At 39.5% G+C, this 27,011-nt stretch overlaps 1 protein-coding gene across 1 annotated transcript; it reads left to right on the forward strand.

Moving 5' to 3' along the window:
• Positions 1–2,839: 2,839 nt before the first annotated feature.
• Positions 2,840–21,639, forward strand: HMGCR (3-hydroxy-3-methylglutaryl-CoA reductase). The gene is made up of 20 exons (XM_058823367.1): positions 2,840–2,904; positions 6,051–6,246; positions 6,597–6,708; positions 7,228–7,315; positions 7,411–7,495; positions 9,007–9,112; positions 10,066–10,172; positions 10,532–10,648; positions 11,145–11,296; positions 12,155–12,399; positions 12,543–12,715; positions 13,166–13,360; positions 14,427–14,585; positions 14,771–14,928; positions 16,028–16,133; positions 17,106–17,276; positions 19,310–19,450; positions 19,553–19,711; positions 20,005–20,159; positions 20,311–21,639. The coding sequence occupies exons 2-20, from the start codon at positions 6,082–6,084 to the stop codon at positions 20,363–20,365; spliced, it is 2,649 nt and encodes an 882-aa protein (XP_058679350.1). The 5' UTR covers positions 2,840–2,904; positions 6,051–6,081; the 3' UTR covers positions 20,366–21,639.
• Positions 21,640–27,011: the final 5,372 nt, after the last annotated feature.

The following is a 27,011-nucleotide window of genomic DNA, read 5'->3' on the forward strand; positions in this document are numbered from 1 at the left end:
CGCTCCATGGTGCGGCCGCTCCGCTCCGCCGGCGCCTCCTCGGGCAGCCGCCCTCCCGCCTCAGCGGCGGCCGCCATCTTGTGGCCGGGCCTCGCTGCCCCTCGGGTGGCACCGGGCTCGCCAGAACCGCAGAGTCCCAGCACACACCGTGCTGTGTGTGATCAGATGGGACTCACTTCTCCGAGTGTGTGCGCTTCTGACGTTGGGATCTCAAGAGTCAGAAACTGTCACTTGCCCAGAGAGTTACAGAGAGTGAAAAGGGGGTTGTGAAACGGTGTCTTATCAGTCAAAAAGGCCAGAGAGCCTCAAAGCGGGGACTCTGAATGAAGGATAACTTAGGCTTTGACTGCACAGTCTGGGGTCTTAGAATCAGAGAATGTTAAGGGGTTGGAAAGGACCTTAAAATTCATCTAGGTTCAATCCCCTCTGCCATGGACAGGGACACCTCCCGCTCAGGGCACCTCCCGCTCAGGGCCTTGTCCAGCCTGGCTTTGAACACAGCCAGCATTGGAGCATCCACAGCCTCCCTGGGCAACCTGTTCCAATGTCTCACCACCCTCACAGGAACTCTTTCTTCCCAATATTTAACCTAAATTCCCCTTCCATCAATTTGTACCCATTTCTCCTTGTACTATTACTACAGGTCCTGAGAGTTCCTGTTGAGTTGTTGGCTACTGCTGTGCCTCTTGTCACCTGGCTGGTGCTGCAGGTGCGGTTTGTATGCGATGGATCAGTGCCAATTCACGTGCTCTTAAGTCTCACAGTGAGAGACTTTGACCAGTAACTCACGAACTACGATCTCAAGAAACCCACTTACTTGAAAACGGTGAGCATGCAGAAACATTAGCATGAGAAACAAGAGAATCATTGAATTTATTCAAGGTAGAATACTAATTAAAAAGAGAACTAAGTAACTTGTAGCCAAATTATCTGTGATTTATATGTTTGCTTATATATATATATACATATATATTGCAAATTTTCAAGGATTGGGTTGCTTTATCTGTGGAAAACTTCACCATGTACCCTGCACAGAATAAGCAATGTCTCCTTTCTAAACTATGCTCTGCATCTGTGTTTAGAGAGTCCCTAAATTGGCAACACTTCTCTGCCATGGTTAAGTAGCTTACTTCATTGCTACCAAGGAATGGTTCGTGTCCTCATGAGCAGGAACAAGTTTGAGATAACCAAATTATTAGTTGACAGTATTTTCAGCATTTGCAGTAGCACTCTTCAGTGGTCATCTGCCAATTACAACAACGTTTTCCTCAGGCAGAGCTGCTCTCGCTCAGCTTTGGCTGCCATCTCCTGGGCAGGGGGGCAGTGCTGTCCCCGAGGCCACTCCAGCACACAGGCTGGAGGCAGGCCACCGCCAGAGCTGCAGATGTGAGAATTCAATGTCAGCACAGGTGGTAACATGTACTCGCAGAGTCTACAGACCCCAAATCACCATAGTGATGCCTGCTCCCAGTGACTTTGGTAAATTAGGATTTTTATTATTTGCCAAATCATGTGTATGGAAAAAGTGGGAAACAGAGTAGAAATACAAAAGGACATCTTAAATGATATGTGAATTACATATAATTGTTGAAACTGTATGAATTGCTGTTTTGCTTTGGCTTAGTCATATACATATGCAGTTACAGCAATTGGTGCACATATTAACACATATTAGAGTCCAGAAATCTCATTGCTAATACTTTACACTTTTCAGCTAATGAAGATGAGATACAAAAAAAAAAAACACTAAAGAAGCTATCAGGGGAGATGGATATGCAGCAGTAAATTATTAAGATTTAGGAACATCATACCGAAGACGAGAATGAAAAGTGTATTTACAGGTTAAAAGAGATGGCACGATTTCATCACTCACAACTACTTTGGGTGGAGTTCTTCGGAAACCTTTTCATCAGCACTTCCTTTTTTGAGGTTCACATTAATTTTTCAGGGCACAGTGCCATGTGGAGCTACTAGAAATATTTCCAAGTGAAGTGGCACATGTAAGATACAGTCTGGGGAAAGCCGGGGGGCAGATCATGCACCGCAAAACCGCTGCAGGTATTTGTATTGCAGTTGAACATGCTCAGCCCCAGGAACACGGAACGGCCCCTGCCACTCTGCAGTGCTGTTTTACAGCCCCGTGACTCGGTGCCCAGGAGAACCACACAATCGCTAGAGATGGAAGGAACCTCGGGAGACCATCTAAAGACCACCTAGCACAGATTACACACGAACGCCTCCTGGTGGGTCTCTCAGAGCTTCCTATGCTTCGTGAACCAAAACCTGCACTTCCTCTCTTGCCGAAAGCCACAAATATAAATATACTACTTTGCCTTTGCCTTCCTCCCACCACTTCCCCAGGGAGTCAGGAGCACCGCTGCTTCCCAAAAGCAGGAGCTGGGAATGTACACGCTTTCCATGCCTCAGCAAAGCGCGGTATGACCGGGCGGTATCGGAGGCGTGCGGGGGAGCTCGCTCTGGCCCCAGACCCAGACTCGGCCCTGCCCTGAGCGCGGCGGCGGGGCGCGCCCTGAGCGCGGCCCGGGGCGGGCCCGGGAGGTGGTGGCAGCGCTCCCCAAGCCGCCCAATCAGAGGCCGCGGGGCGGGGAGCGCGGCGCCCCATTGGCGGGCGGCCGATGGCGCGATGGCGTGTTCGCCGCTCCTGATGGCGCGTGGGGCCGCGCGGCGCTCGCCGGGCCGTTGCCGCGGCGATTCGGCGGGTGACGCGCGCGGGCGGGGCGTGCCGCGCGCTCGCCATTGGCCGCGCGATCGGGCGATGGCGGCGCCGGCGTGTCCTTGCGCGGCGGGGCGGGGCGCGGCGCGGGGCCGGCGGGACGGAGCGGGGCCGGCGGCGCAGTCCGGGGCGCGGCGGGACGGAGCGGGGAGCGCGGCTGGAGCGCGGCGGTGAGCGGGGACCCGCGGGGCTGCGGGGGGGGGGGCGTGGGGCTGGCAACACGCGTCCGCCGTGCCCGGCGGGCGGGCTCCGGGCCCGAGTGCCTGTTCGGAAAGGCGGCGTCGCTATCGCCGCACGTAGGGAGCGGCGGCCGCTGCGCTTCACCGCCGCCCTGGGTGGCGTGCGGGGGATGCCCGTGTCGCTGTCCCGTTACCCTCCTGACGCCGTCGGGCGGCCCGCGTTTCCCCTGTTCGACAAAAACTGCCTCTCTGGCAGGGCTCTGTGCTGTCGTGTGCGTTCCGGGTGAGCTCCGCACGGGTTTTCTGTGGGCTGCTGTTGCCGCTTGGCTCCTGTAGGTACTGCTGAGTCAGATAGCAGGAGATGGGAAATTAGTGCTGATCGAATAGATGGTGTTGCAGAGGATTGCTCTGGGGTTAGTGAGAGCTGTGTACCAAACCTTAAGAATTTAAGAGGTAAGTCGTCCTGTTACGTGGGTGGTAATTGCTCTAAACGTTTACATACAACCGGTCTAGTTTGCTTTTTATACTCTGGTTAATTTTTGAGGGAGTCACGTTTGGGGTTTGTCCATATTTTGCATTCTCAAAATGGATTGCTTTATTTTCTAGTCTCGTAGAAATCGTTAATTGAAAATAAAGGCAAACAGGATTTATAAAGCATCCCTTTTGAACCACCATTTTGAAACTCAATAGAATTACAAAGACGTTAAATTTAGGTTTATATTTAATGTTATGTCTTGCTAATTCGAAGCGGCAAGTCAGTGTGTGTGCATAAATATTTTAAACAGAAATACCAGGTGATGTTATGCATTGAATTTTTTTTAGAGCACTGTAGTGCAGAATCACTAGGTGAAATCATCAATATTTTCTAGAAGTGTCAACTGCATAGTAGAAAGCATCCTGCGCTTTGGGCAGGTTAAATAAACACAAAAACTTTAAAGAATCATTTTGCGTTAGGACTTAGTATCACTTAGTTAACCCCAAGATGAGTGATGAGGCATCCTGTATTTCAGGATAGCAGCAGTTAATAATACTAATAAGATACTATGGATCATTATTTTAATAAATGAATTAATGCATTCCCCCCCACACAGTTAATTATATGAAGCCATTTTGCTTTTGCCATTTTTGTTTAGAAATAGAAAAAACAATTTCTCAATAAAAGATTCTGAAGTCTTTTGTTTTTTGATTGTCAGATAATCATTCCAAAATTAAACAGGTGAAGTAGTTGTGTTAGCAGTATTACTAGGTTCAGGACTGCTAGAACTCTATAAAGTCATGTAGTAACTGCTAGTTATGATTTTCCTGAAATAGAGTGGTATTCAAAATTACTTGTGTTTTCAGAGGATGTTGTGATGCCTTTTCTGTTTTTTGTGTTGTTTCAAAATCTTCAGCACAGGTATTCTTCTGGCTGGGTTTTATTTTAGTTTTCCTAATTAAAATGTACCTTCCATTGTGCTGAGGAGAAATTATAATACCAGTGTGAAACAGCTTTGCAAGAATTGCGTAAATTTACAGAACAGAATGAAGTGTATACGATATAGAGAAAAAGAAGGAATAATGTCAACTTTAAAAGGAGGGGGTTAGTTTTTTATTTTATTTGAAGACAGCCATTCAGTTAGGAAATTAAATAATTTGTTCTTAAGGAAGGCAGTCTTCTCAATTATTTTCCAAGTTTGGCTCTACGAGCCACAAACATCCTGTCACACCTTCACTGTGGAAGGATAAAGAAAAATAAATAATTGCTGTTGGTGCTCATGTGATTCAGATTGGTATTGGTAGGAAACCAAGATGATTCTGGTATCTTCAGGAGCACTTAGGCAGATAGATTTGCCTGTTATTTTCTCCATTGAATGTCAGCTTCATTTTTGATGTCCAAGCAAGTAAGTAATATCAAAAGTCCTATGGATGGATTGTTGCATTTAGGACGGCACAAATGGATTTTTTTATTGTCTTTGAGGTGGTGGTATGTGGACCCCTCAGGCCTCCATGGAAATCTTGCAGTACTAGATTGGTGCATGTAAATTGCAGGCTGTCTCTGTTAGCCAGGCTATTAAGCATTTTTTAAACTTTACAGTCAGTTTTGTAAGCTGTTGTTTCTGTGCAGTGAGGAAAGGAAGGTCCAGTTACTAATGTATGTGAGAATGTTAGGACAATTTATTTCTATGGTATAAAACATAAGTAAAGATCTTTGGCAGACTTGCATAAAGAAACAACGCAGAGCAGATAGACCAGGATCTGGTCTGAAGGACGTGTTGAACATTCATATTGTTAGTTATGAGAAGGACAGCTGTGAAAATTTCTGGTAAACGTTTGTTATCTGTTGGAAGCAGAGGGATGATGAAATGCACCATTAAACAGGGAATAGTAAATGTAGAAGAGAACTGCCACAATACTGTTATGTGAGGATTTGCATGCTTTAGATGAAGAAGGAATATTTTTGAATTGTAATTAATTTGTATCACAGAATAATATTGAACGGAAAGTAGAGAAGACACAGTCAGAAGCATAGCATTGCAATTCCTGCTGTTGAGTATTACCAGTAATGGTTAATTGATAATTTTTCTAGCTCATCAGTATTTTTGACAGGAAGAATGAGTACAGAGAAACAACAGAATTTAGTGAGTGCTTACATAGAAGGTAAAAACAAGGATTTTGAGTCAAAGCAGTATCAAAATTGTATGATAGGAAGATTTGGAGAGATCTCATGAGAGTGGTGAGGCCTTACTGTTAGAATCACAGAATCTTCTGATTTGGATGGACCCACAAAAGTCATTGAGTTCAGCTGTTGAATGAATGCCCTTTATTGAGATTGAACCCTCAACCTTGGCTTTACTAGCACCCTACTCTAATGGATGACCTAATCCCAGTGGCAAAGGCCATGAAGAAACTAGGAAGATGGGTAGTACAACAAAAAAAGATTGAGAAGACAGGAGCAGATCACACACAATATTTTAGAATATTAGAAATAAATGTGTTTTACATGAATGATTGTAGGAAAGGTAAAGATTAGTTTCTTTACACTTCTCTGTCTTAAGTGGTTTTGCTTTTATTTCCTGAAGGATGTCTTGCAGGAAAGTGTAGAGGTGTATCTTTTTTCACTGAATCTTGTACTCATATGAAGTATTCCTTTGCTGCAGGTTTGCAAAGTATAGAGAAACAGCCTTGAAAATGCTGTCCAGACTCTTCCGAATGCATGGCCTTTTTGTAGCCTCTCATCCATGGGAAGTCATTGTGGGAACAGTGACTCTCACTATCTGCATGATGTCTATGAAGATGTTCACTGGGAATGATAAGATCTGTGGCTGGAATTATGAGTGCCCCAAAGTTGAAGAAGTAAGGGTTTAAAATAATTTATTTGGTGTAAGGATTTAAAATAATTTTCTTTGGTGTTAATCGGTCCATCCAGGGTTTTCTATAGAATATGATCAAGCTGTGATATATTAGGAGTAAAGTAGCTGTGGAGAAGCTTCTTCATGGCCTTCTTTTCTTATTTTGATTAGCAAAACTATATGCAAACAGTGATGCAATGACCAAGCATTTTAGTGTTTTTAAGGCAAGACTAACAGTGGTATTTATTTTATTCTGGAACTTAACTTTTAATGCGGCTTTACAATGAACTTAACATTTCACAGTGAATTTCCCATAGTGTGAAAGCTAACTAAATTGCTTTGTATTTCATACAGGATGTTCTGAGCAGTGACATCATCATCCTGACAATCACACGCTGCATAGCAATTCTTTATATATATTTCCAGTTTCAGAACCTAAGGCAGCTTGGATCAAAATACATTTTAGGTATTTTATCTGAATTTTGTATTTGCTGTATGTGTTTTAATTGTGGGGGACGTGGTTTACCTAAATTGGTAACAAATACTAACCTTTTAATCCTTATATTCACAACAGCATTATTTTAATTATTTTCTAGATAGCAGAAGAAGTCTTTTGCACGTATCAAAGTACTATTTTTTTGGGGGGGGAAGGTTGTGTAGGATTATATAAACACCGAAAATGTCATTCTTGAAATAACTGTTTATTATGTGAAATACTTAAAATTGTAGAGCTGTTTAAGATTTTAATTAAGATTTATGGCTTTTGAGTCTTACTTTGAATACATTACAAATTTTAGATTTTAATGTCTGTAAAAAATAGCTTCTCCTTCAGTTTGCGTCTCAACTGCTGTTAGTGCACTAAGACAGAAATTATCATTCATTGTCATGATTCATCTAAAAGCGGGAGAATTTTGGGGTTTTTTTCTTTTCCTTTTCCTCTTCCTATATATAGGCAAAAAATTTCCTATTCTCTTGTTTTGTTAAGGTATTGCTGGCCTCTTCACAATCTTCTCAAGTTTTGTTTTTAGTACAGTGGTAATTCACTTCTTGGATAAAGAACTGACAGGTTTAAAGTAAGTAATGAATTGTTATTCTCGATTTCATGCTTATATTTTTTTTTCCTGTACCATAAACCTTGAATTTTAACATATGCCTCTGTTTTTTTCAGTGAAGCTTTACCATTCTTCCTGCTTCTGATTGATTTGTCAAGAGCAAGTGCATTAGCCAAATTTGCGCTCAGTTCCAACTCACAGGTCAGGCAGGGGAGTTATTTTTGAGGATTTTTTGGTTGTTTGGTGCTTTGCTCTGGGATTTTTGTTTGTTTGTCTTGCAATGGTGATTTTTAATTTAATGTTCAGAATAGAGCATTGTCCCATGTCAGGTGATTAGAACCTAGGTGAGCTTGAAGGCCCCTTTCAAGACAAGTAATTTTATAATTGTATGAGTAATCCAAGTGGAGAGACACACAGGCAAATAATGTCTTGGGGATACATAAATAACAAAAGGATCAAATTCTATCAAGATTCTCTGTTCTCTTGTCTTCAAGCCAGATCAGTGTTCAAGTGAATAGTAATATGGTAAAACTAGTGTGCACAGCCATGGGCATTGTTAATTGTATGTATGAGCATGACTTCATTAAATTGGAACTTAAAACCAGCAATGCTTACAGCTCTTCCAAGGAGGCTAAAGTTCCTAGACAAAGTCTTCCTTAAAATGGTTACTGATAGTGAAATAGTTAATTTCTAGGACTCAGGAACAGTATCTAAAGACACATCCAGTGTTACACTGTTACTACAAAAAGAAGCATAATTTTTAGGCCAAATGTTAGCAGAATGAATGTAGCATATGTGCAGACAAGAACATCCGTACTCCAATACATTTAACACAACACATTAGGAGAGATTGACAGGACATCTTGCTTGTTGTACCTGGTAATGTTTGTTTCCTAATAGTCCAAATTCTGAACTAAGAGTATATTAACTGGGATTACTTTGTGCTTACAAAGTACTGTACATGGCATTTACACATACTAACTGTGGCAAACATTGTGTTGTATTTGAATTTGGTGTATATTACAATGTACAGTTTCTATATATGCAATATAATGTGTTCTGTATTATTTATGATTACTGCAGGTACAGAATTTTTTATTAATTTTAAGAGAATATTTTACAAATAGGTTTCTTCTACAGTTTTTTCCCCCCTGCTGCCCTAAAAATACCATCACCAGGAAAACAGTAGCAAGCTCTCTAGAGTTTATCATGCCTGCTTTCTGGAGGAAATCTTTTTCTCCCCATCAGAAAGCTTTAGTGCCTTTTGTGACCTCTTTTCTATCAGCTGAGTCTACAGAATTAAATATAAAATACTAAAGTAATAGTAGTTGAAGTACTGATGTGTGATTGTAAGAAATGTTGAAATCCATGACACAAATGCCTTCTATCATGTCTTCAGATTTAGAAGTGGTGTTCTTTTGAATTTGCTGTAATTAATGTCTCTGCCCATCAGTGTTGTAGAAGCTTAGAATACTGATGAGGCAAAGGTAGAGAAATTAGTCAAAATTAAATAATTTTGTGTCAATAGTGAAAGTATAATTACTTAGAGGAAATAGAATAGATTCTCTGTATACTTTCTCGTAATAGTTCATTTTCAATAAATGTTTTAGAAGGCCTTACCACCATAATACTACTCTATTTACTAGTCATGTTATGTATAACTTAGTTTGGTTTTTGTCTTCATGTTAATGGACAGAAATCTTTCTTTCTAGGATGAAGTAAGAGAAAATATTTCACGTGGGATGGCAATATTAGGCCCTACGTTTACCCTGGATGCACTTGTGGAGTGTCTTGTAATTGGTGTTGGTACCATGTCAGGTGAGCCATACAGTGTAAGGGTCTAAATATTTCCAGTTAAAAAAGACGTTTTGAGAGACATTAGAGTATGGAGAGTTTCAAATAATAGGTGTTAGCCATGAGAGTGGAGCAACTTAATCTATTTATTTATCTATCTCCTAATTAGCTTATTTTACTGGTTACTGGAAATATGAATAATATATACATGCTGAACCAAAGTTTTAAATACTATGTAATGGCTTTCCTTGAGCATTGTGAAGTAGGAATGAACATCTGTGCAGCTGCTTTCATAAGATTTGGTTTGGGTTTTTTCCAACTACACTGCATACCTTAACAGCATCTTCTAGCACTTGCTCTTCAAATAATTTCAGTCCTTTCAGGGTATCATGTATTAATAATTTGTATTAATAATTATAATATGTATTAATAATTTCCTTCTTTATATCTTAGGGACAAAAACTTATTTTGGTGCTGTATATAGTTTTTAAAAACAATTTATCCTGTTAGCTCTTTGATCCTTACTAAGGCAGTTACATACTGCATGTAGACCATGCATAGCGTGGCTTTTTCTGGATACTTTTGAAGAACTAGGTGGGGTGTATACTGTTACTTCTTCTCTGAACATCCCATGTTTGAAAAGGGAGTTCAGTACATAGTGTTGGCTAATTTTTTTTTGCTCAAATAAGTAAGGAGTTTCAAGCTTTCATGATGAAGTTTAAAATCTTGGTGAACTTCATTTGTATTCATTTAGAATTACACCTTAAAATACTTTTCTGTCACTACATAAATACATATTGTGCTTAGAATAAGCCAATGCACAATGAGTAGGCCTTAAGATGCTTGTTTTTAATTAATCTCGATAGTTCCTTCTGTAATCAGCAATGTCAGTTTAATGATTTCTTTCTTAGTCCAGCAGCTCTTATTCAGCTATAGCTAATTGCATATTCAAATGTAAAAACTGTCTTTTTATTTAGGTGTACGACAGCTTGAAATTATGTGCTGCTTTGGCTGTATGTCTGTTCTTGCCAACTACTTTGTCTTCATGACCTTCTTTCCAGCTTGTGTGTCCTTGGTATTAGAGGTAAGACCAGCTTCAAGACAACCTCAAGTTTAGTATTCAGCCCTGTGCTTCTGTAAGCTGTATTTTTCATCATGGAGTTGTATGCCAGCATGTTCATCTTCCTTTCAAAGTAAACTGGTGACATGACAGCAATGTGTAAATATCACTGTAAATGAGTCACACTCAGTAGTAGTTGTGATCTAAAGCAAACTAAACAGATGATACTGTAACTTATTGTCTGTCCAGGGTTTTTCACAATTAAAAGTCTAACTATAGACTCTTGGTAATTTGTCAATAATCAAATAAAAATGTAATGTGGGATCTTATTTGTTGGTTCTTCTAATAGGTACTATATATGACTTATTTTTATTTTATTGCAGCTTTCAAGAGAGAGTCGTGAAGGGCGCCCTATATGGCAGCTTAGTCATTTTGCTCGTGTTCTGGAAGAAGAAGAGAATAAACCAAATCCTGTGACACAGAGGGTCAAAATGATTATGGTTTGTGGCTCTTTTTCATCTGTGGTTATGCAATCAGTGAGGTGTCCTGGTGCAAAAATTAAGCTTTTGTTTCCTATAGACTTGTATTCTGAAGCCCATTAGTTGAACTTAGTCATAGTTTTTAATTAACTTACCCTGTATCTACACCTGTCATTTTCCTGCCTATGGCATTTCTGTGCCAAGCACTCAGGGCTCTTTCATGTGTACTCCCTCTTGCCCCTGCAGTACCCTCAGCTTCCTTTGCTTATTTCTTGAGTGAGAGAAAAAGTGTGGGTGGGACACATCCAAAGCTACTATACAACAGTGTCACAGTAGGCCAAAAAGGGTGTTAATTAGAGGTGTAGAAAATCAGCTTTTGGATTTTAGAAGCGTGGGAAACTTGGGGGAAAAAGCTAGCAAAAAAACCCAAATAAAAAGAGGGCAATATTTATCCTTACTAGATTAGATACCAAGTTACATTTGAAAAATTAATGCTTGTTTTGTGTTTTTGATACAGTCACTGGGTTTGGTTCTTGTTCACGCCCACAGTCGTTGGATAGCGGAACCAGCTGCTCAAAACAGTACTGTTGAAAATTCAGTGGGATTGGATGAGAATGCACCAAAGAGAATTGAACCTAATGTTTCACTGTGGCAGTTCTACCTTTCTCGGTGGGTGGCTTCACAGAAGTGTGATTGTGCTATATTTCTACTGCTACCAATCTAGAAGCTTGTTATCCTAGATCACAAGACTTGCAGACTTTCAGGTCTGACCACTCTAGGACGTCTTGGAACCAGAGGTGACATTTCAGAAGAAATGTCAATATTATGCCATTTGTCCAAACTCTTGCAGTAGTCAAGAACATGATCAAGAGCTCGTTCTCCTGTATGCATCAAAACATTCTTTTCCCACTAGCATCTTTCACAGCATACCGGGAAATAATTTTAAAACTGCATCAGAGTAATTTACTTACATAGAGTTTCTCACCATTCACACCTAAGTGCAAAAGGTGCAAAACTCATTTTATATTATGGCTTTTCCTTCAGCTCAATTCAAGTTAGTGTCACCTGTCATTTCATGTTATTTCTGAGAAGTCAGAACTTTCGGGTATAGGCTTGGGGTATTTGTCCCTTCGTAGCAGTTCATCGTGCATCATAGTAGTTCTAATTGGTAGATAATGAGAAATGAAACTTTGTCTTGTCATTGGGGGATAGGTGTCAAATCAATTTGATGTGGCTATCAGTGAATCTTTACAGTCATTTTTTCTACTGGGGCTGCTTTTTAGCCAGATTTATGTAACTCTTTAATGACATCTGAAGATTTTCATGTTGATAGTAGTATGAAGAATGATTTTTCCACCCTAGCCTACAATACTTCAACATCCTGGTAGAAAATATCTCCTGAATGGAATTTCTGTAACTATGTGAGGATGGAATTAATATTACCCTTTCTGAAGTAAAAAAATACCAGAATGCTGTTACAAGCAACAAATTGTATATACTCTGTATTTACTTTTTGATCATTTTTAGAATGGCCAGTATGGATATTGAGCAAGTAATCACACTTGGATTAGCCCTTCTCCTTGCTGTCAAATATATTTTCTTTGAGCAAGCGGAGACTGAATCTACGCTCTCACTGAAGAATCCCATAACATCTCCTGTGATGGTACAGAAAAAGGTCCCTGAAAATTGTTGCAGGAAGCAGACTGGAGTTCTGAAAAACAATCAAAAATCTAACACAGGAGAAGAAGCTTTCATATCCAAAGATGAAAGTGGTAGGTAATTTTTATAATTTTAAAGTCTGGACCCATTAATGAGTATTTGGAACAAATTGTGCAGTCTTTGGTAGCATATTATATTTGGTATCAAAACTTCAGTATTTTGTTAACTGGAGCTCATTTTTATTATCTTTGTACAGCTGAAGTCATAAAACCTGTATTAGCAGAGTCATCAACCAAGGCTACATTTGTGGTTGGCAATTCCAGCCCCGTGGAAACTTCTTCATATCCGAGTGGAAAAGAGGAAGAGATTGAGTTACCTAAAGAGCCACGTTCTATTGAGGAATGTGTTCGTATACTTGGAAATGCACAGGTATGGAAAAATAACTATTTTATGTAACCCCTACTGCAGTGTCTGATTTAAGAATTGTTAGAGTTCTTTTCCCAGCTTTTAGATGATCCCACTGGTTGTAATATCATTCTTCAGGAAATTACATGGCTTTAATAACATGGGGGAGTGTGGAGGTCACAGCTAAAACAAAACGCTTTAATGAGTTACTTCTCAAGTCAGTTGAGAAGGTTAGGAAGAGGGATCAGCTTCATCATTGATAACATTCCAAGTCTTTGGAGCTTCATCATGTACACGTACGAGTGTGTGTCTGATCATGAAAGTTTTTGATCATATGTTGGCCTGCTGTAAAACCTGATGTTGGCAGTTGACCCCTTTAGCAAAGTAAAGTTGTTATTCTTTTTCTTTTAGAAACATTTAAAATGATTTTCACCAGGAGAGTCTCTGTTTTCTCTCTCCACCCTTTGTTTCCAGGAAGGAGCAAAATTTCTTACTGATGCTGAGGTTATCAGCTTAGTTAATGCTAAGCATATTCCTGCATACAAACTGGAAACCCTGATGGAAACCCAGGAGCGAGGTGTATCCATTCGCAGACAGATGTTATCTAAGAAACTTCCTGAACCTTCATCTTTGCAGTATCTTCCTTACAAGAATTATAATTATTCTTTGGTAAGTATGAAGTAGACAAGCAGAACTCACTGTTTAACTATATTCCAAACACATGAAGAAGAAAAACATGAGCCTGTTGGAACGATTCTGGAGGAGGCCACTAAGTTGATTGGGGGTTGGAATATCTCACCTGTGAGGACAGGCTAATAGAGTTGGGATTTTTCATCCTGGAAGGGGAAGCTTTGGGAAGACCTTAAAGCACTTTCCAGTATCTGAAGGGGGCTTACAAGAGAGTGGAAGAGGGAATTTGCACAAGAATCTGTAATGAAAGGACAAGGCAGAACAACCTTAAGCTGCAGAAGAGCAGATTTAGATGTTAGGAAGAAATTCTTCACTGTGAGTGTGGTGAGACACTGAACAGGTTGCTCAGAGAAGGTGTGGATGGTCCAAACGTGGCAATGTTCAAGGCCAGGTTGGATGGGGCTCTGAGCAACTTGGTTCAGTGAAAGGTGTCCCTGTTTTTGGCAGGGGCATTGAAACTAGGTGGTCTTTATGGTCCCTTCCAACCCAAACAAGTCTATGGTTCTAGGAAATAAATCCATAGTCATGCATGTGAGTTGACAATAAGCATGGTCAAAACTTATGTAGAAGGAAAAAAATAAAAGGCAGACACAAGGCACCAACTTTAATTGCTCTTAATTTTTTAAACCTAGGGTGGTGCATGAGTTTTGTAAGTTATCCAAAAAATATTTCCTATCAAAGTATGCAGCTGACTTATCTGAGAAATCTGGAGTTCTACTGAAACTGAGCCACAATTCAACTGAATGATAATAATAAAATAACCTTGAGCACAAGTTAAAACTGAATATTTTTTTAAATTAAAACTTCAGGGTTATTTAAGTAACATTTAGTACTATACAGGATTCAATATATCTTGCCTAGTGTTGAGTAACATTCGCTGTTGATAGTTATAGCTGTTAACTTTTTGAGGTGGCAGTGAGTTGCTTTATGGGTAAATTTGTGTTTTACAAAGATGCCTTGGTGTAGTCATAGGCATTGTATGTAGCATGCTGTACTGTGCCACTGGAATGTAACCTAAGTGATTGTTTTGTTTGGTTTCTGTAAGGTGATGGGAGCTTGCTGTGAAAACGTGATTGGATATATGCCTATTCCTGTAGGCGTAGCAGGACCATTGGTTTTGGATAACAAAGAGTTTCAGGTGCCAATGGCAACAACAGAAGGGTGTCTTGTAGCAAGCACAAACAGAGGATGTAGAGCAATATGTGTAAGTACTGTGTGACTTTAAAAGCTTAGAAAACTTCCTGTATTATAAAATACATAAATATAATGCATAAAAATATGCGTTATATAAACCTAAACATATTCAGGTTTATATAATGCGTATTTTTGATTTCTTGAAAACTGAAGTTTCAGTAATCTTACTTTATCCCTTTCTGCTTTGGTTTTTAGCTTGGTGGAGGAGCAAGTAGCCGCATTCTGGCAGATGGGATGACTCGAGGACCTGTTGTAAGGTTGCCCACTGCTTGCCAGGCTGCAGAGGTGAAAGTCTGGCTTGAAAGCCCCGAAGGTTTTAAAATAATGAAGGAAGCTTTTGACAGCACAAGTAGGTTAGTATGATGACTGTTCCAGCTTCATTTCCAGACATAAGACTTCTGTGGATGGTAGAAAGATCTCAGTTGGTTTTTTTTTGAGTACTGCAATTGGCTGTCCCAATGCTGTGAGTATCTAAGAGGACAGAAGTCAGTCTGGCTGTGTGCCAAGGCTAGCAATAAACATTTTTCACTGATAATGGTAAACTGCTGTATGTTAACAACAAATAGATAGACATTCTGTAATAATTAATAGAATATTAATTTGTCTAAGCTTTTTTAAAAGATCCTATAATCTTATTTTGATTTTTACTAGGCAGAGTAACTGTAACTGTAATTACTATGCAGAAAAAATCCTCAGTTTGGTCGTAAGCCTTTCAGATGATATTAGTATTAATCTGAGAAAATACAAGGTAAACTAATGCTAGAACTGAAATGCTAAAAAAATGTAAAACAGTGGTAAGAATAAGTCTATTTCAAGCCCTAAAGTTTTCTCTAGGGCTTATGATGATCTTCTTGCTTTAGGAAGATTCAGAGAGAGATTTTCTTAACAAGCATCAGCCAAAGATACATCTGTATTTTGGCCAGAATCAGCTCATGCTGCTTTTTAAATGCAGTACTTTCTGCCTTTTGAGTGACTTGTGCAGCTTGCAGTGTTGAAGATAGCATGCTTTTTGCCTTGCTGTAAAACTTACATCAGAATTTCCAAAGGCCTGATTATTACTTTAGATCTGGTAGTGAGATGTTTAAGGAATACGAGTGAATAAATTTATGTTAGCAGTTGAGGATATTTTATTTCTTGAAGTTGAGGGATAGAAAACATAAAAAGGCAGTGAACACTTTAACAATGAATATTTTTGTTGTACTTATTCAAGAAAGCACCATCTCCGGAAGGGTTCAAGAAATGACTGGACATAGCACTTGGTGCGGTGGTCCTGTTGAAAGGATGATCGTCAAAGACTGGACTTGTTGGTTTTATAGCTCTTTTCAAAATTATTTGTAAAGGAATTTATTATACTGTATTTAGCAGTGCAATTTGCAAAGATTTACTGCCATTTTGCCACTTAAAGCTAATATTCCCATGAGCATTGTAAGTAATAGTTACATTTTCTTGCAGGTTTGCCCGCCTACAAAAACTTCTCATCAGTTTGGCTGGTCGTAACCTTTATATCCGGTTTCAGTCTGGAACAGGGGATGCAATGGGAATGAATATGATTTCAAAAGTAAGGATCAGTCCCCTTAAGTATTTTTAAAAAATGGGTATTCCTTTTTGAAAATAGCCTAATAACCTGTGACATCTGGAGGACAAAGACAAGACACAGTGGTCTTTGCATAAAGCAATAAAAATTTTTGGTTTTGTTAAGTGTAGACAAAACTAGGAAGAAAATTATGAAGGAAGGAAGTAATTTTTTATTTTATATTTTTATAATTATTTAAAGACAGTATTTTTGGTAATAGGAAGCTAAAATGGTTGCACTGTTGCTTTAAGCCAAAGATTCTATCTAGTAGTAATTATTCTGTTACTGTGTTTATCATTTCCTAGTTAATAAAGAATTAGGAGTGGCAGCAGAGAGGTGTTCTCTAGTTTTGCTTGTTTTTATGCAAACATGGGGAAGAATTTGAGATGTGATCCTTAGACTGCATCTCTAGGTTGCATATCTAGATCCTTAGATTGCTTATCTAGATCCTTAGATTGCAAAATGAATAATGTTAGACTTAAACTTCTTTTAGAATAGGCAGTCAGAACCATTATAAAAGTGGATCTGATCATAGACAAGTCCTAATATAGCAGATTTTCTAGTCTTGATTTCCTGGTGTAAAGAAGCTCTTTCCTCTACATCCAGATTTTTTTCAATCTATGCCTGTAATAGTTTAACTTAGTTCCTGTTGTATCTTCAGTATGGTACCCATATGTCTATGTACCTAGAATGGATCCAGGGAGTCTGTATGTACTGGGAAAAATCAGTTATTCCCCAATGTAATTCCCAGAGTGATTAGAAAAAAGATAGTCATAATTGTTTGTGGTTTTTCCCCTTCTATTTCTTGTTTCTTCATTATATTTTTTGTATTTTTCTATTTTTCTTTTCTTCCACTGTAACTGATTATCTGATTAGGATACTGTTCCACTGTCCTTGAATGGCTTGTTTTACACCCATAAAGATAAACCTAGCCTATTACCTGTTTCTCTCTAACAGGGTACTGAAAAAGCACTGGTGAGGCTGAATGAAGAGTTTCCTGACCTTCAAGTTATAGCTATCAGTGGTAACTACTGTACAGACAAAAAACCTGCTGCTATAAACTGGATAGAAGGAAGAGGAAAGTCTGTTGTCTGTGAAGCAGTCATTCCAGCTAAGGTTGTTAGAGAAGTAAGTGTCTGGTCTCTTGTTTATAAAAATACATACGTTTTGCAAAACTGATGCTTATTTTACATTGTACATATGAACTGAAAGTTGTTTTACAGGTAAGGATGGTTCTTAAATGTCTTTTCACGTACTTCTGTAGGATAAGCCATTTCTCTGAGTCAGTAGATTCTTCCTTTTTCATTGTGGCTAGTGTGAAATAGTGTGTATGTGTTTAATGATGCATAGTGATGTGTTTGATACCTAGTTGAAGGCATTGGGATTTTCATGGTTAACCTCTTAAAAATTATGCCACATTTTGACAGATGTTTACATGTGGTGTTTTGTGTGTCATTAAAGACAGTCTTTTAACCCTTTCACTCATATTTTGTGTCACACGCACCTGGCTTTCTCTTCAGTATTTACATGCTTCCTACTATAGTGGAAACGGATAATCAGGTAGTTTACTTACTCCAAAGCTGTCTTGACATCTCGCATGACCAAGGGTATTACTTTATAAGCAATGCCAGTTGTATACTCTGGCCGGCTTGTCCTCCATTACAACAGTGTCTTAGATTCTCTTCCACCCAAGTTCAGAAGATGGCTTCTGTGTCAGATAAAATCCATTGCCTGTTACCTGGTTGTCGGCACTGGCCATGGGAGACAATATCCAAGGAAGAATTCATGCATTGTAACACTTGTTTAAGATCTTATAAGTGGGTGATTGCATACTGGATAGGGTGGGTTTTTTTTTTTTTTTTGCTTGCTTTCCCTTAGTGATTTGTCCATTCTCTTCTGGGACACTATATGAACTTCTAGAACTACTATTCTGGGCAGTATTCCACAGTCCAGCTTCACCTTGTGTGAGAACTACTTTTGTATTAATTCCATTTGATGATGCCCCAGTTTTGTACTGGGAGAGATGTTTAAGACTTTTCATCTTCTCTCAACTGTTCAAGATGTTACAGCTCTGACACAGCTGGTCCACCTTCCCAGCTATTTTCATTTTCAGACTAAAATGTACTAGAGTCTCTATCAGCAGTGAGTAAACCGACTTCCAGTATGTCTTTGAACATGCTTACCTCTGTATCTTTTACAGTTCTACCATGTCTAAAATTCTGGGTACAGAATTTGACACAGGATTCTAACAGTGTATGCAAAATGGATTTATACATTGACATAGTTCATGTCTTCTGGGGTAGTTTACTGTTTTTCAAATTGTTGACTGGCAATATCTATTGTAACCTCAAGATTTCATTCCAGGGTAGTAAAGGGGAGGTAGTCCTTTCATGAGCATTGATAATTTTTAGGTAAATTTGGGAAGGTTTTCCTCAAACCCCAGCCCTGTATGTCACCACATTTACTTATACTGAACTTATAATACATCAATGTTATATTTTTGTCAGTGCTGCAGACTTTGTGCACATAAATACTGTTCCTGCTGTGCAGGAATATCTTAAATTTTGCTCAACAACAGTATCTCTTTTGACCATCTTTGATCACTTTTGTATTAAATTCAGTATAAATCTCTTACTTGAAAGTTTCAAAATCCAGTCACTAAAAATAAATATGTCATTTAATTTTATATTACTGTTCATAATATTTATTTACCTATGTAGAATAGTTGTTTGTGTTGGAACTTTTGTTTGGCTCCATATTTGTATGCAAAACAAATTTGGGAAGAGTTTAGTGTCTGGAACAAATTGACAGGAATGTTGGAGTCATGTAAAGGTAAATTAATGGGATGTTTCTGCCAAGATAATTTTACTTGTTCCATTCTGAATATAAGGGAGACTTTGAAATGGAGTACCCAGCTGTGAGCTTTTCTCAAAGGCCTGTGAAAGTCCAAACCCTTTGTTTGGACTTTTCCATTGTTACTTGGACATCCTATATTTAAAAGTTTTCTTTGGAACAAAAATAAAAGGTATCCAGGACAATGATTGATTCAAATTCCATACAGAGGCAAACAAGGGGTGAGGGCCACGAATAACCATAAATAGAGTATTTCTACTCCTGCCTGAGGAAAAGGGTAGTAAAAGTGTATCTATCACTTTGTCCAGGTGTTGAAAACAACTACGGAAGATCTAGTTGAAGTTAATATAAACAAAAATTTGGTGGGTTCTGCGATGGCTGGTAGCATAGGTGGCTACAACGCACATGCAGCAAACATTGTGACAGCGATCTACATTGCCTGTGGTCAGGTAGGTTTGTTATACACCAGTTCACATTTTCTTTAGTTCAGTAATTCTTAATCAAACACTGATTTAAGTGTCTGATTGTTGTTTCTCCTCCTTGATCTGAAGGATGCTGCGCAGAATGTGGGCAGCTCCAACTGCATCACTTTGATGGAGAGAACTGGTTCCACCAATGAAGACCTGTACATCAGCTGCACAATGCCTTCTATAGAAATAGGGACTGTTGGTGGCGGCACCAACCTGCTCCCACAGCAGGCCTGTTTGCAGGTATAGTTCTCAAAGTTGAAAGCAACTTATCTTCTTAAATCAAAGGTTGCTTTCATGTGGTGTGCAAGCAATATTGCAGGAATGGGGCTGCTTGAAACTTGGTGTATTTATATGAAAATGTTAGAAATGTCTAATGAACTGTTTTCATATATCCAGTTTCTAAAGCTTAAGACATTTACTAATGTCTTAATAATATTAAAGAGACTCATTGGGTATAATTGAGAAATACTACCAAATATATAATAAATTGACTTAAATTTCATAGCATAATACTGCCTTGTATTTTTTTCCAGATGTTAGGGGTTCAAGGTGCAAGCCAAGATAACCCTGGTGAAAATGCCCGTCAGCTTGCTAAAATTGTTTGTGCTACAGTGATGGCAGGGGAATTGTCATTAATGGCTGCTCTTGCAGCAGGGCATCTAGTCAAAAGCCACATGATCCACAACAGGTAAAAAATGGAAAAATCTGTGTATTTATCTGCTGTTTTGATCCTCTTACAAGTACAGGAGAGTCAATAATGATTATGTGACTAATTGCAACACACAGAAGCAGTGTAACATTTTAACTGTCTAATATAGTTATCTTGCTTGTTTTATTAGGTCAAAGATAAATCTACAGGATCTTCAAGGAACCTGCACTAAAAAGGCAGCTTGAGTACTAAAATGGGTTTGAAATGAAGAATTGTTTTAGGAACTGACCAGATGCACAAGGAAAAAAAACCAAAATCTATGAAGTTTAGAATAAAGATTGCCTTCAACGCAATGATGTCTGTGTAAGAGAAACTAAGAGATCAAGACTTGAGACTAGCTATGCTTGACCTTCTTCAGTGGTTAGAAACTGTGAAAAGAAGTCCTGTCAGATATCTTGAATATTCTTTCAAATTCTTTCAAATTCTTACTCTTACAAAAATTCTTTCATGCTTTCAAACTCTTACTCTTACACATCATTTTCTGAAGAGTCAGTCTAATGTTTTCACAGGTTGAGATTATTTTGCCTAATAAGGTCCTGCTAACTACTAAACTAAAAAGTTATGTAATGTACTTTGTACATTTAAAGTAACAAAACAAAAGAAGTTGGTGTAAACTTGGATTGAATGCACTGGTCCTTGCCATCTTTATTTTCTGGTTAAGCAAGCATGTTTTTTAAAGTGATGGCAAGCCTAATCACTTTCTATGAACTCCCAGTTTTAATTTGTTCACATGTAAAACAGGTCTTAGGCTATCAGACAGTTTAATTGAATTATATTAGTTTAATAGAAATCTCTGTCTATATATAGTACTTAATTTGCTGCTGCTTCAGCTAAGCAGTGTTCAGTGTTTAAGTCCACAATCTAGGTTATTCCTTTATGTAAAACTTGTGATCTTTTATATTTTGAACTGTTAAATATAATCTGTACTGAAGTAGGGAAGAACAGTGTCTACAACTGTTTTGGTACTTTGTAGAAAAAATGAAATGGCAACTTCAAAACAGTTATGTGTCAGATATTTAAGCAAATGTAGTTTCTCAGAGAAACATTATTTGATAGGAGTGCATTCAAACAGGAGTCAAGAACAGATGTTCAAGAACAGATGTTTACACTTACTTAACAAGAATTCTCTTTAGGAACATACATACACATTGTGTACCTTATGTTGGGGATTTTTATAAGGTGTTTAACGCCTATTCTCCAAGAATAGGTGTTTATCCACCATTTCAGCTGAAATAAAACTAAGCCAGAAGACCACGCTGTTCTTATAAAAAAAAAGGAGGGGATTTTTTTTTCTTTTAATTTCCTTTTGAACTTTCTTTTTAAGGTGGGGAATATTTATTTTAAGAATAAATTTTAGCTTTTTTGTCAATGAAAAGTACTAATTAAGGGGATTCATTGAAATGACATGTTAATGTAAGAAGCAGTTTTTGTAATAAAATACTGTACTTGGACCAGTGAAGCAGTCTCAGGTGTTCTTACTGTAATAAAGAAAACCCAGGTTTATTCTGGTTTGATTCACCTTCAGGAATACTGCTAAATGCATAGCCCTGCCTAGTTAATCACAGGAGGAAAATTATTAATATGCTTGATGATTTTTTTGTTTGGTTGGTGTTGGCTTTTCTTGTTTGACTTTTTGTGGGGGGAATCAGTGGATTGGGCTGGGTTTCCTGCAGCATCATTCCTAAAGGGGTGACTAGTAGAGGTGCTCTTCTAATGTGCAGATTTGATATACATCATGGTGGGTTGCTTTGTAGTACATTTACGCGTTAATATCCATTGTAATGAGCTCATAAATGTAATGTGCAAGCATGAAGACATACTACATGCTAGATATGTTATGATGGCATGTAAATAGCAAATACCATGAATGTTTATCTTCCTGCAGTATTGTTGCTAATTGCTATTTTTATTTAAGAAAATTTGGAATTACTTTGTTTCTATGTTCATTCAATGATTTTATTTAACACTGGTCTGGCAATAAATGGTGATTCAGTGTTCATTTTGGTGGATTTAACTGACATTCTGTCTGGCAGAATTAACTTTTTTGTATTACTAAACTGTGTACATTTTGGTACAGAACTACTTTTTCAGTTTCAGTAAAACCACAGAAAACACATTGGCTTAATTGTGGTATTTTAAGCTTACTTTATGACTTAGTGACAAATTTATAGAGAGTCTAAATTAAGAGAGTTAATGAAGAGACACTAGCAAGCAGTGCTAAACACAGCCAGGGCTGTGACACCAGTACTTCTCCCCTTGTTTGCAGAAGCCTGTTGGCACTCATTTATTGTCCTCAAAGTTTAATTAGGCAACTTGCCCAAGGGAGAGAACTAACTCGCTGCAGCATTAGACATACCTTCTGCTGAGGCCCGTTTGGCAAAATCAAAACACTGATCTAGAACTGAATTTCTAGAATTGTCGTAACTTCAGTGCTATACTTTTGCTATGGATAATGGTTTCCCAAATATTTTAAAACCCTAGAAGAAAAAAACATTTAAAATAGTGTGTTTGACTCTGGTACCACCTTGCTTCTTTCTTTACCTCTTTTCTCCTCTGTGTGCTGAATCTAACTTACCTTGTAACACACCAGTTCCCTTTTGCTGCCTGGTGTGGCAGTTTCAGCACTGAGGCTTGCAAGCACTCCAGCCCCAGCTAGCTCCAACCAGAGAGCTGTTGCCCAGCTGCTGCAAGGCTCTGTCAGTGAACTGTGCATTACTGAACCTTCCTGATGGAGAGAGCAGCTCCAGCACAGGGATGCACATCACCGTGACATGCACCCTGAGCAGAGCGGTGATACTGGAAGCCTGGTATGGCCGGTGCTGACCTGGGGGGATGTGGCTCTGCCAGGCTCCAGCACAGGCATTCCTAGGCATGCACACTGATTCCTGGGAAAGAGCACAGCTGGGAAACCACTTGCTTTCTCATAGGAGTGTACAAGTACACACTGGGTATGTCAGTGCACAAACAGTGGACAATTTTCATCCTTGATGTGAACTTTGCTCATAAGGTGAATACAGCCCTGGGAAAAGCTGTGGTAGAGGGCCTGTCCTACTCCTTCCAGCTCTCTTGTGGGGTGCAGTGCAAGCTCTGGCTATTACTCAGAGTGTTTTTCAGATATGTGATCCTCTCCATCTCCTTTAGGACATGGCTTACCATTTTCAACATCATATCCTCTTTTTCCCTTTGGCTTTGGTTAGGGAAGGTTTATATTGCACAATGATACCTGCTGAAACAAGATGATAGTTTGGGATCCTGTCTTGCCCCAGGGCAAGTTTGTATTCCTGTCAGGTCCACCTTGTCCTATACACAGAGTAAGAAGTGACACTGGTGTGCATCCAGTGACACCCCTAGAACTGACAATTCCATACCTTGTCCTCCTGCCTGGAGATGTCTGCTGGCCTCAGGCTCACCTTGCTTACTAGCCTGTGGAAGGGGGAAGGCCTGCTTCCAAAGTTAATCTCACCTCAGTGCTCCAAGGCTTTTGCAGTCTATTACACAATGCAAAAACTACTTAGCATCCTGCCTTAACCACCAGCTTTACTTCGGTCTGCTCTTAGGGGACCCCAAGAGCTTTAGCCCCAGCTTTCATAAGTTGCTCCCATTCCATTCCCACTAGGACTCAGGCCTTCTAGAAGAATATGGTGGGTTGACCTTGTTCACCCCCATTTAAACAGGACAGGAAAGAGAAATTGTAAAGGCAAAAATGAGAAGACAGATTGAGATAGAGACTGCTTAGGAGATAAAGTGAAGCTACACATGGAAAGCAACCAAAGAATTTAATCACAATTCCCTAGCAGCAAGCAGAGGAACACTAACAGTTTGGCACACTAACAGTTACTTGAGAAAACAAATCCCATAACCATGAATGTCCCCACTTTCTCATCTTTTTCCCAGAGCTTTTGGTGCTGGGCACAATGGCATCTGGTATGGAATATTGCTGTGGGCAGCTGGGATTAGATGTGACTCCTTGTGTTCCTTCAGAGCCTCTCACCCACCTCTAGCCTACTCACTGGCAGTAAATGCAGGAGAAAAAGAAGGACAAAAATAAGGCCTTGATGCTGGCAACCCCTCCTCAGCAACAGCCAAAACAGCGCTGTGTAACCAATGTTCTTAGTCACTAATCCAGAACACAGCCTCATACAGGCTGCTATGGAGACAACCAATTTCATCCCAGCCACAGCCTGTATAAAAATAGAAAATCTGGATCTTGGCACCAATACCCACAACAAGTGAGATCCACAACAGCCAAGTAAAGACCAGCTCTTAGAATCACAGAAGAGTGTGGGTTGGAAGGGACTTAAAAGAGCATTAATTTCAACGCCCCCTGCTGTTGGCACGTACACCTTCACTAGACCAGACAATCACAGAATTGTTTAGAACAGAATTTTAGAATCATTGAGTCCAACTCTAAACCTAACACTGTCGAGTCCATAGGCTAGAAAGGCATCAGACTGATGCACCTGACATGTTCCTTCCTGACATTCTTCCTTCCTGTTGTGTGGCCTGATGGCATACAGTGAAACAGACATGATGCATTTCTCTTACTCTCCCTGGATCCTCCTGGAGGCCTCTCCTGCGGACACCGTGCACAAGACAGAACCTGAGTGTCAACAGGAGCCAGCCATATTTCCTTTCTCCCTCCTTGCTCATACCAGGCAGCAGTAGCAGAATGGAAAAAATCACCTCTTTCTTTATCCGCCACCAGAAACATAAAGTCAGGTTGCTCAAAGCCCCATCCAACCTGACCTGGAACACTTCCAGTCATGATCCAGCCATAATTTCCCAGTTCCAGCATCTCAGCACCCTCACGAGAAATAATTTCTTCCTTACCCAGTTTATCCTTTTGGAGAAGAATTCTACAAGGTCAGTTCACACTTTCACAAGCTGGAACACCAGGATGAAAATAACTATGCCATAAAAATGATGTCAATTACCAATCTCTCCCAGGACCATTGAGTAAAGGACCACAGTTAGGCAACTAAAAATGTTCCCTCATCCTCAAAACAAATGAGCAATGTTGCAACTTTCTTTTGCCCAGCACTGATTGCATCAGTTTCTCACCCACAAGCCACACTCACCCACTGCACAGGTTTATGCTCAGGTATAACGATGTTGCTAAGGGTAAAACTTCCTTTAAAAAGGTACTTGAAAGAAGCCACATACAAATGTAATGGTACACAGAGGAGTCACTCCCCATCTTTTCTATGAGAGAGCTGGCATAGCTCTGTGTGAGCTGGTACAGTTTTACAACACCAGAGGTTAAATTAGTTCAACCTTTGGGAATACTGGCTCTAAAAGATGCCTCTTTAGTGAGAAAAGAATGGGCAGGTCTATAAGGTGCAAGGAGTGACACCACTGTTCACAGAGTTTCTTGATAAACAGAATTATACTTTTCATAGGATAATCTTGGTTTTCCCTCATGAAAATTGTTCCTGGGTAAGTAAGTCTGAAGAGCAGAAAATTCTAATTTAATTCCTTGTAGCAGTTTCTTTTCGTATCTAACAATGCACTCTACATTTGGCATTTAAAATCCTGGGAATGCAAGCACATAGCATAGAAAATTACATGCAACTTTAGTTTTTGCTTTGGCGATACAATCTTAGGAATGGCACAAAGTCTCAAGCCACCAGGCTGGCCAGTTCACTGAAATAACTCGTTTGGAAAGTGTTCTTGCTTTGTGAGGTGGGGAGGAATAAATCATAATGTGCATTAGACTGAGGCTCATGGTAAGTCACAAATTACCTGACATTTATTATTAATTTCTCTGCTTGTGCCATAACTTGATGTAGTCCTGCTAGTTATGATGGTCCCTCAACTACTGACATACAACTCAGCCACTGAATTATCTGTTAACACACAAAATGACTTAATGCAAATTATGTCATGAAATCATTATGTAAATTGCCTATTACATAACTGAGCAGAGTAATTGTCCCTCTGCTATGACAGTATGAGAAAGATGTTGAGATACTGGAGTGAGTCCAGAGAAGAGCAATGGAGTTGATGGAGTATCTGGAGCACAACTCCTGTGAGGAGTGGCTGAGGGAGCTGGGGGTGTCTAGTCTGGAAAAAAGGAGGCTCAGGGAAGACATCGTTGCTCTCTACAAGTGCCTGGAAGGAGGCTGTAGCCAGGTGGGGCTGGTCTTTCCTCCCAGCTAACAAGCACAAGCAGAAGAGGAGAAACAGTCCCAAGCTGCAGCAGGGGAGGGCTAGACTGGATATCAGCAGGAAGTTCTTCACTGAAAGGGGAGACAAGCATTGAACAGACTGCCCCGCCCTGCCAGTCTCACTGGAGGCATCACTGAGCCTGGCAATGTTAAAAGAGGTCTAGATGGGGCAATCAGGGACAAGGTTTACTGGTGCACCATTGGACTTGATAAGGTTTGAAATCTTTTACAACCTTAATGATTTTATGATTCTGGTAGAGGAGCCTACAGGGAAAAGGAATGGAGTTGAGCTCAGGAAAAAGGGCAAGACAACTTATTCTACTGTTTGTCCTTCTATCTCCCATTAACTTCCCATTATTTTAAATCAGCAACAAATTGATTTTCCACGTGTCAAGAATGTTCTGCCCTGACAAAAACCAGGAAGCAATCTTCCTGTCTTTCTCTTGACCCATGAGCTTTCTCATTCTACTCTTCTACCGAATCCTGCTGTATAGGTGGTCAGCATTTCACTCTGCCAAGGCTATCCCACCACAAGTCTAGTTATTTCATTCAAGAAAAAATCTCCTCTTCCAAAAGGTGAGCAAAGAGAGGAATACAAAGTAATGACTTCATAAACTAATTAAGGTACTTAATACCCTAACTGTCCTCTAAACCCCAGAAAATG

The sequence above is a fragment of the Ammospiza caudacuta genome, chromosome Z (assembly GCF_027887145.1).
Source record: "Ammospiza caudacuta isolate bAmmCau1 chromosome Z, bAmmCau1.pri, whole genome shotgun sequence".
NCBI classification, from domain to species: Eukaryota; Metazoa; Chordata; class Aves; order Passeriformes; family Passerellidae; genus Ammospiza; species Ammospiza caudacuta.